At 43.5% G+C, this 10,760-nt stretch overlaps 1 protein-coding gene and 1 long non-coding RNA gene across 6 annotated transcripts in view; one reads left to right on the top strand and one right to left on the bottom strand.

Moving 5' to 3' along the window:
* hipk2 (homeodomain interacting protein kinase 2) overlaps positions 1–10,760 on the bottom strand; it is a 72,596-nt gene that overhangs the window by 12,044 nt on the left and 49,792 nt on the right. For all 4 annotated transcript variants that reach the window (XM_032524419.1, XM_032524417.1, XM_032524418.1 and 1 more), the window contains exons 3-7: positions 6,586–6,709; positions 5,763–5,882; positions 4,607–4,693; positions 1,230–1,414; positions 921–1,083 (exon numbers count right to left, since the gene is read on the bottom strand). In XM_032524419.1, the coding sequence (XP_032380310.1) occupies positions 921–1,083; positions 1,230–1,414; positions 4,607–4,693; positions 5,763–5,882; positions 6,586–6,709 (679 nt within the window). The remainder of the gene's footprint in view (positions 1–920; positions 1,084–1,229; positions 1,415–4,606; positions 4,694–5,762; positions 5,883–6,585; positions 6,710–10,760) is intronic.
* The window catches only part of LOC116694633 (uncharacterized), an 18,103-nt gene continuing 9,633 nt past the window's right edge, over positions 2,291–10,760 (top strand). For both annotated transcript variants that reach the window (XR_004333234.1, XR_004333233.1), the window contains exons 1-2: positions 2,291–2,366; positions 3,338–3,435. This is a non-coding gene — a long non-coding RNA (uncharacterized LOC116694633). The remainder of the gene's footprint in view (positions 2,367–3,337; positions 3,436–10,760) is intronic.

Below are 10,760 nucleotides of genomic sequence, written 5' to 3' on the forward strand. Positions count from 1 at the left end.
CTGTTTTTTGAATGTTGTGTTTGTTTTATTCTTGTTGATGTTAAGCACTTTGGACACCTGTTGGTGCTGTAAAGTGCTATATTGCCTAGTCTCTGTGTCCAAATGTTCACAGTGCTAAGTTCTGGACTCAGTGGCGGTGGCTCTGCAAAATGGTTTCGGGAAGGAACTTGTTTTGGTGGAACATTGGCAACCCACAAAAGAAAAAAATCACGTAAAATATTAAATATAATTCAGACAACACAGTAACGTTAGCTATTTAAATTAGCTGGATACATGGTATGTATATGTATTTTTTTCCTAGTATCTCTAATCTGTGTTGTTTGACTGATGTCAGTGTGCTGCAGTGATTATATATATTACATATACATATTTATGTCTTGTAGTAATGTCTGTCCTGACGTGCTGTGCCATGTTTTATGTTTCTGCATGACAGGAACCCTTCTGAAAACCAGTTTTTAAACTGAGTCAGGCCCGTTTTTACATTGTAATGTAATGTTACTTTTTCTAACTTTCCTGTATAATAAATACGAATGAGTAACACCGTAATTTCCCATTTTTTGGGATCAATAAATATCTATCTATCTATCTATCTATCTATCTATCTATCTATCTATCTATCTATCTATCTATCTATCTATCTATCTATCTATCTATCTGTCTATCTATCTATACGTAATTTGCTTTTACCAGTGAATCGCCGCATGGATTTTTCTTTAGCCAATCCCCACCAATCGGTCCCAAAACGCCCAAATTGGATAGTAAATGGCGTAAACACATTCTTTGTAAATCTTTACAAATCATTCCCCAAAAGACCCAAACAGGCCTGCCTTGTTCCAAACTTTCTTTCCAACTTTTCTACTAAGTTTGTTTTCCGAAGCGAAGGGCAACACACACAACATACCGATGACTGTGAGTTTTACCTGGCTGTGCACAGTGTTCAGCTGGTTGTTGAAAGTCATGGTGAGGTTGGTGGAGGTGCTGGGGGCCACGTGGGTGATGAACGGCGTCTTGCTCTGGTTGACTGTGTCGTACATGTTGACGCGGCGCTTGCAGATCTCCATGTTTTGGAAGCATGACTTGACACTGCACGCACGGACAGATGGGGGAGGGAGAGAGAGAGACGGGAGAAGGGGTGAGTGCTGTGTCTCATGACGTTGGCAGATGTCATTTCACTGTTTGAACAACAACAACAACAATGGCGACATCGACTGGGCCTGTTCGGCACGTACTGTGTGCTGTGCGGGAAATCGAGGAGATGCGACATGGTAACAAAGGGGTGGTTGAGCGTTTCGATGGGGGTGATCCTCTTGTCTGCGTCGATGGTCAGCATCTTGGTTAATAAGTCGATGAACTCCCTCCTGTCAGCCTTCTCTGCCAGCATGTCGCTCCCTTCCAGATCGGACGTCATGTTTACCTGGAGGCACGAAACAGACACACAAGCATCTTAGCATAATGGCTGATTGAGTACTGAAGGTGGCTGATGTTTGCCCAGACGACAGAGAACAATCTCTCCCACAACTTATTCCCATACAGAGGCCTATTAATACTCACAAGGGCTCATACGTTAGGGTATCAGTGTGAGCGTCACAGAGCCCAGTGATAACCTTGCACCTTAGTGACATTATAAACATTTGCACTGGTATTTATAGCGCCACTTGAAATATCTCCTGGCGCCTTCGCCGAGATTTTTATCTGTTCCTGAGATGTGAAAACAAACAAAAAACATGAACCCAATAAACGCTGCCATTGGCTAGCCGTTAAAAACAAAAATACTTTCACAAAGGACACCATTTTATGAGAGCCTTTTGAAAAAGCTGACATGAGACAACTTATCCTAAATATGTTCTGAGGCAATTCTGGGAACATCGTGTCACTTCATCTGTGTTAAACATTGCGGCTTGAGTTGTGGCTAAATACTGGGCAAAGCAGCCGTTTTTTTTTCAGATTTTTGCTGTAATGAAAAGCAACATAGATTGATTTGTGAGGCAGGGTACTTATTCTAGAGACTGGGTTGGAGTTGTCATGTAGGGTGAGGAACAAAACAAAAGGCGACAAGTATGTGATATAGACTGAGCTTAAACAAATAAACAGATTGTCAGGCAGTGCGAGGACAGAGACAGGTACGGTGGCAACAGACAGGCAGCCTTGTTTATTGTGACTGCCATGCAGAGGTAGCAGGCCTGTTTTTAATAAAGACGCAGAGCTTATCTGTAGGCCTGCTCCAGGGGCTATCAGATGTGCTGCCAGTCAACACCGCAAATCTGATCCAATTCTCTTTCTCTATGCGGGTTATTCAGGCTCTGTAACCATTCCTCTCTGCTTGCCACCTCCACTGGCTGTGATAAAGGAATAATCTGCCGAATGAGGTGAGAAATAATCACATCGTCCTCTGCCAGTGGAAGAGATGACTTTGGTAAATGTACACAGTTCGGTTGCACGTGCACAGCAGGTGGGAGATGGCCGAGGGGGTGCCACAATAATCACACTGGATGAGAAGAAGATGAAAAAAAAGAATCTCCCTAACGTCCATTGCATTAATATAGGATGGGAAAGATATTTCCTGGCTTCGTTTTTATTTAATTAACAACACATTTGACATTTCAATCTTAAATGAAAATTGAAACTGGTCAAAAAACAAAGATAAAGACGAGGGGGCTTCGACTAACACGGTCAGCCTTGCGTGCCTTGAATGTCAACGGCTGTTTATGGAACCACATCTGTGCACTGACATGCCACTCTGGAGTAAGGGCAGGGATGGCAGATGTCGAGCGGTGAGACAGATCGGGCTACGCCTCAGGAGATGCGGAGCTCGACGGGCAGGATGCTGGCCTGTCTTCTGCACAGCACTACGACATGTAAAGATTTCCCCATAAGCGTTGCTTCTCAGTGGGGAGAGCAGGAGAAGAGAGAAAAAGGGCATGTGTAAGTGTAGGCATTAAAAGAATGGTGACGGCCATGCTGCTCCTTTTGCCGTGACTTCACTTTTTTTAACAGAAATATTGAAGGATTGCAGCCCTTCTTTCCATCTACATCAGGCCTCAAGCGGGGTCTTGCATTTGCTCTAAGTTGATCTCTGATTCACTCAAATTAGATATACTTGTAACTAAAGCTTCCCCACATTTCCCACGACTGAGAGGAGGTTTGTTATCTCTTCCTGGCACCCAGTCTCTCTGTCTTTCAGGGCCTTCAGCTACATCATCTATTATACACGCGGAGACAGATGTCCACAATGCGGACTTGTTTGTACGGTCGTGATAGTGAGATGGGGGCAAAATAGGCAATTTTCTTCCACATTAGGCCTGTGCAGCTCTGCTGTATCTCCTTTGTGTTTTGGCAGTAAGCTGAGCAGTGGCTGCAGCGGTTAAAAAGAAGATGGGACACAGAGCTTGAAGCGTAGGAGACAGAGATGACCCAGGGGATATCATACCAGTGCAGGTTGGTTTCATTAAACTGCATGTGTCTGTGTGTGTGCGCGCGCGCTAACTGTAAACACAACAAGTCCAAGCCGCGATTCTATCTTGTCCCGGCCGACAGATTGTTACTCCAGACAGGCCTGACAACGGCCCTGGGCGCTACTGGACAACCATAATTGTCTCCATCCCTTAAGTCACTGCTTGCACTGCGTAACGACACGGAGAGTCTCCAGAAGCTGCTGCTGGTTGTGTAACTATATTCAAAAAGATTATTCACCAACATAAATCTAATCTCTTGGCTCGTGATTATCAAAGGAAGGTGCATGATGACAAGAGAGTACTGTCACAGATTCCAACCCCAGGAAAAAAAGGAGAAGAAATTTCCGTCACTGCGACCATATCTGCCAGCAGAACCAGTGTTTGGCCAAGTGAGGGTGAAAAAAAACAACACTCACTATCATCTCCCTGTCAGGCACGTCTTATCAAAATGTCATGGCTACATGTGAACCTTCCCACCGTGGAGAGATGAATATACTCTGAGTCACAGAAGGAAGTGACATTAGATGGAGCCGTTTTCAGGGGCTGTGCTTTTCCATTTTAAAAGTCTGCTAAATAAGTGTGTGTGTGAGTGTGTGAGTGTGTGTGTGTGTGTGTGTGTGTGTGTGTGTGTGTGTGTGTGTGTGTGTGTGTGTGTGTGTGTGTTGAGAAGGAGGGGAAGAGAGAGCAAAACCTTTTGTGAACATGCAAATACTACTCTAGACGTACAAAGTGAAGACATAGCCACAACACTCAACCCAGCTTAAATCTGAAAGAAAACTGTACATCATCAGCCTCACCACATGTTCAGCTCAAATGTCTGTCTGTTACTTATTAGATGGCAGTTAAGCAAAAATGAAGGGTAGAGCCAGAGTTGAGGAGGGGTTTCAGTGAACAGCTGCTTTCATTTCACTTTGTAAAATTCTATATAGAAGCTGCGCTACGACGCATGTGGCGATCAGGCCTTGGCAGAATAAATATTTTAAAGGATTTCAAATATTTGATGGATAATTCTCGGGATGTGATGAATCAAACTGGGCCGGGACCCGAGTAGACCCATGAATTGAAGCTTCAAATGCGAGACAGGTGGATGTAATTGAAGCAAAAGGCCGATTCGTTGGAAATGAGTCATGCTATGTGTATCTAAAGCAGTATACCTGTGCCATGTCATCCAAGCAGTTGAAGATGTACTTGCGAGCCTCCTTGGACTTGATCCCCGTTTCACCCTCGTGGTCCTCTGGAGTCTGCGGGAGACAAGAAGCAGATGTTCCTCTCAAATCCCATCACACTTCCCCTCTGGAAACGCACTATTTACATTTGGCTCATTACAGCCTCTTGTTGTTGATGTGCAGCAGGACTCGGCTTGCCCTCCGAGCAACCCTGGGGTAGCACACAAACGCTCATCTAACAGTCGAGGAAGACGGGGGAGACGACACGTGGAGGCACACACACTATATCACTGAGACAATGTGCAGAATATAAACGGCACTGCACGCACACGTTTCACACAAGCCACATGGACACACATTTATGTAAACTGTATGAAAATGCACAGACCAGTATATACACGTGATCATTCTCTTTCTAAAGATTTGAAAAAATTGCACAACGTTAATCTGTGTTGACTGTAGAAAACTCCTGAGTGGACACGTAATATTTTTAATTACAGTCAGCAAAGTGGTGCAGCTGCTGTTATGTGGAAACATGGCAAGGTCAAATTGAAGCTGAGCAATCACTTTTTAGGGTGGAAAAAAAGTGGTCAGGATGACTTGACGTTTGATTTTCCACTTGCGAAAGACAGTAGAAATCCATGACGAGTTAAAGCAGTGGTGTGGAGAGCAAGCTTGGATTCTTCCCTACAATGCTGTTGTCAGCTCCTATCACCAGGACCTCAGAAACCCACTTATATTCCAACGATATGGGCCTCCTAAGCCCATAAGTAATACCGTTTTTTCAGAGAGAACTGAGAAATGGATCCGTATTTGCAGTTCCAATTAGTTAAGAACTCAGTGAGTGACAAAAGTTCAACTTAAGTTGATGAACTTATTGAGTGGCCTACATGGAGGGGCAGAGGGAGGGGTTGGCGGAGTCACCCTCTGAGCTGAATCCATCAGATCCATTTTGTTCTCATTACCCTCTGACTTTGTTTATAGCCTGGGTCGCCAATGCATCACACTGTGTAGCCAGAGTTTTGGAGAATATTAATGCCGGACATTGCTGGAAAACATCACCTGCTCCTGTAAGGATGTTCTTGATGCTATCGGAAGGAATGTGCGTGTTTGCGTGCATGCATCTGTATCATTCCAGCCGTACCTTAAGTCTCCAGAGAGGATAGGTGGAGTCTGTGTCTCTGTTGAAGAACCTGGTGGTCTTTGTTCCCGCACTCAACAAATACTCTGCGGGCAGACCCTGAGTCTGTGAGATGTACCGTATCTGCAAGACAGAAGATGAAGAAGTTGCATTTGAGACTTGATTGAGCATGATTGAACCATTAGTTGTAATACATTTGAGAACACGGTGAATCTTCCCCATGACTTAAAAAAAAAGTCTAAAACTTTAGGATTGATGTTCTTTTGGCAGATTGAAACTCTAGGCGACATTAACTACTCCAGACTTATCTGGCTGCAATATGCATAGCACCCAAACATGACCCCAGCTCAAGAGTCTTAAGATTGATCTGAGACTTGTAAATGAGACACTTTGTGAAGTTTTTTTCGGGCTTGTGATAAAAAAAAAATCAGGCAAGCTTGTTCAGTGATGGAGAACAACTTGCTCGAGGTTTTCCCACTGAGCCTCGTCTGACTGATAGAGAACGGGGAACGCGGCAATGTCTTGCTCTGGAGCACAGGGGCTGCGCTAATTGGACAAGTGGCTCGGTGGCATCTGTTCAGATAAACAGGGGGGCTGCGCAAGAATCATCAGGGGCTGTCACGGGGATTGGAGAAGCATCCCACCCTGCCAAACACACTCACAAGCGCACACTCACGGAGCTAGAACACACAAAAATGCAAACACATACAGTACAAAACTGCAACAAACTAAGATTTATGTTTATGCTAGTGCCAGGATGCCACAATTGTGAGTTGCGAAAAGTTCAGGAGACATGTTGGAGGTCCAAGCAATCATTCTATGTTACCTGATCGTACTCTGAGGCTCCTGGGTAGAGGGGCCATCCCAGGAAGAGCTCGGCTATCACACAGCCCAGGGACCACATGTCTATGGCCTCACAGAACGGCAGGCCCAGGATGATCTCCGGAGCCCTGAGGAAAGAGAAAACACCCAGTATGGTTAGAAATCAGACAACAAATGTATACAGTGGTGCTCAAAAGTTTACATACACATGCTTAAGTTGACTAAAAAGAGGAATAAAAAATCATGTTTTGGAAATTTATTTTAATACCTAAATTAAAAATGAGGTAAAATCCACCTTAAGGACACCAATTTCTTTGTGAATGAATAACGTATTGTAAATAATAAAGTTCTTATTTAAATAAAGGGGTCATAAGTATACATACCCCTATGTTAAATTCCCATAGAGGCAGGCAGATTTTTATATTAAAAGCCGTTATTTCCTGGATTCAGGATATATGCATCCTGATAAAGTTCCCTTGGCCTTTAGAATTAAATAGCCCCACCATCATCACTATATCTTCACCATGCTTAGAGATAGGCATGGTTTTATTTCAGTTAGACTATACCTGGTTGATTTGCATGAGAGATGATTTTATAGAAAGTATCCCATGCCTATCTCTAAGCATGGTGAGAGATAGTGTGAGGATGTGGGGCTATTTTAATTCTAAAGGCCAAGGGAACTTTATCAGGAGCATATATACCTGAATCCAGGAAATAACTGGCCTTTAATAATAAAAATCTGCCTGCCTCTATGGGAATTTAACATAGGGGTATGTATACTTATGACCCCTGTATTTTAAATAGAACATTTATTTATTTACAATACGTTATTCATTCACAAAGAAAATTGGTGTCCTTAAAGGTTGGATTTTACCTCATTTTTTAATTTAGGTATAAAATAAATTTCCAAAACATGATTTTTTTATTCCTCTTTTTAGTCAACTTAAGCATGTGTATGTAAACTTTTGAGCACCACTGTAGGACAACAATGAGCAGAGCTGGTGCTGTAACGGGATTCGGCTGCGACTGACAAAGACTCAAAAAATACTATTATAACTATGAGGTGACTACAATGCCATTTTCAGTTTAAAGTCATATCCAGCAAAGGCATGGTGAGGAGCTTCTTTTCACACTTTCACACATGAGCTCATGGAAAGCAGCCCATTGTGGTACGCACAGGTCAGAAGAGGAAATAATCTGCATTGCACATGTAGGAGTGAGCTGGAGACTGTCCACAAATTTTAGCAACATTCCCGAAGTCAGTGTAACATACTGTACACACAAGTACACATTTTGTTTTTGCATGCAAACACTCTTTTCCACAGACAGGACAAGCATTTAATCAATCAATTAATCTTCAATGTCTGAAGGCTGTTATGTTATCTTAACATTGATCACTCAGCGTAGCCTTGTAGGTTGTGCCTTCATATCACTTGTTAAGGCAGTTTCCAAGGTGCCACATTGCAGATTGTTGATTGATAAGCATGCAGGAGCACCAATCACAGAGTCCCATCTCTAGTAGTCAGACATGGGGACTGTGTGATGGAAGAGGGGTATGTCACCAGAGTTTCACGCTCCACGGCTACAAAGCAACGTGAAAGTAATTATGCCGTGAAAATAAGACCAACATAAATATTCTGTAGGGGATGCAACAAGCTTTATCCGAGGCTGCATTTGAGTTAATAACGCCAGTGCTTAATTCTTAGATACTGGCTTTTCCCGGTCATACATACACACATACAGTACAGGGATCCACAAAGAGACCATTTCAGTGGTAGATAAAATCTGTGATTTCATAAAAAAGAAGAAATATTGCTTGCTTTATATTCTTTCAGAAAGACTAATACACTCTTTGTGAGCTCACGTCTCTGGGGCTTGAAAAAAAAGAACACAGTGACCCTGCTCTCTAAAAATACAAAGCACTTTCAAGAGGTTTTCTGGCTATCATCACCATACTGGGGACGTTTTTGGTTTAACATGTTACCTATGTATGAAATTTAGTCACCTCACTCCGAAACAATTTGCCAGCAGCTCTTGTCCTTTTTATCACTTCAATCTAGACCGGTCTACTGAAACCGAAATCCTTCTCTCCATCTATTAATAACGTATTAACAGCATGACGCACAGATCACAGGATCTAAGTGCTGATCCCGGAAAGTTTCTCGTCCGTGGCCGAGTTCACAATGCTGATTATCGTGACTATGGTAACTAGGCTAGCGCACCCCCCTAAAGCCTAGACGGGTTCTGGCATGGTTTAGGGTGCAGCGAGAGAAATGAGGGGGCTTGGCCTTGGTCCCGCTGGAACTGTAGGTACCAGGGAAACAGAGAATGTGGAAAACAGCATGGAGGGGGGAGACGCTATAGGACTTTATATGCCTACGGGTGGGGGGTCTTCGAGGGCAGCTGGGGGGTTTGGAGGAGAATGAATGAACATGCCTCACATACTTAAAAGCTAATTTCCAACTGTAGCTCCCTGCCCTCTATTCACCGCTCGAAATGAAAAGAGGGCACAGGAGATTCATTGTATACTCAGATGGGTCTAATATAGAAAGGCAGAAGATGTCACGAGGGAAGACGATGACATACTGCGGAAGGGAATCAAAAATCCGGAACAAGAGGAAGGGACTTCAAGAGAGGCAAAGGCACAAATAAAGCAAATGAGGGGGAGCAGAATGAAGAGCGTCCGTCACAGAAGGTGGTTATTGGGGTCTCGATGGCAGACACCAAGACTAGACTCTAGCAACAGTATCTTAGGGCACCATTACACACCAGTACAAAGACATCTACAAACACAATGAGCCGAGACATCTGTCAAGGGGCTGCCAAAGAGACATAAAGCAGTCTGCTAGCAGGCGATATTGGAGGGAATAGCGATGTCTGATGAAGGTAGGAGGAAAGAGACGGGCACCAGGACCAGGGGTCAGCAAGATCCTCCTCTAACAGCCTGTTAGAATGGCTGCAGTTTCAATGTGGACATAATGGAGAGGGAAAACTAACAGCTGTACACACAGGTAGACCACCACACAGGGAGGCGAGCGCAGAGAGGTGGAAACTGTCAGGGGTAGCCTTTCAGGAAGGAAGGTGTGCCTTTCACTTTCAGCAGATGTGGTTAATCCACAAGCACTTGTTCATAAACACACTTAACAATCCTGTTATGCAGTATTGCTTGGATTCCACGTCAATTCATAGTCTTCCGGAATACAATACACAGTGGTTTGTGAAGATTATGTTCTATTTATACATTCAAATATCATTGTTTGTACTTTCCCTGTGTGCTTATCACGCTGTCTGTGCAGACGTTAATAATAGAAACAGGCGGCACTCCATCCTCATCACATATTGGGTTTTCTGCCACTGCTATATTTTTAACAATATAATAAATACAAATTCTACAGCAGCCCAGCAGTTCTCATCTACAGTAAATAGGATTCATTCCTACACAAAAAAACACTAAACATTTAGGCACACCCTCGTATTCGTGTGAGTATTTAGTTCTCCAAAAAAACTCATCTGACTTTGAGAAGCTCAAAATATGTATGAGCCATTGCAGGCTGTAAAAAGCAGAGGCTGTTCTCACAGCACAAGGCTGTTTTTGACTCAACTGCAAGGAAATTCTCTCCATCAAAACACACTGTGGAGATGAAAGCCACAGGAAGCCCTTTCATCAGATGGTCCTCCAGATCACTGTGACTCCAGCGGACACATGCAGACCACAGGACCTTCTACTTTTCCTCTTTTTTTTTTCTTTTTTTTTTTACCAAGACACTGAACTGAGTCACTTCAAACACACCATCATGGTATGTAATTCACACCAGCTCGCAAACTGACAGCAAAGCTGACCCAGTGCCGCATGCAATCTCAAAGAAGAAAGGTGGCTTTCATAACAGCCAACTTCAACAAGATGTACTTTCATTAGCGCAGAATTAGTCTTCAGCTTTGGTACAAGGTTTCTAAGCACGTGTATAGCTGTGTGCCACAACCACATGGACTTTGCCCTTGTGTGTGATGGAGAGATTTCCTAGTGTTGATGTTATGCTTGGATCCATTACAGCCTGAACCTTCCTTGGTTATGCTCTAGTGGTCTACTTAGGCTGTTCTCATGACTCCTCTGCCTCTCACAGAAAGCTCCTCCCATTCAGCGAAAGTACAAGAGAGAGAGAGAGAGAGAGAGAGAGAGAG

This window comes from Etheostoma spectabile, chromosome 8 (genome assembly GCF_008692095.1).
Source record: "Etheostoma spectabile isolate EspeVRDwgs_2016 chromosome 8, UIUC_Espe_1.0, whole genome shotgun sequence".
NCBI lineage: Eukaryota > Metazoa > Chordata > Actinopteri > Perciformes > Percidae > Etheostoma > Etheostoma spectabile.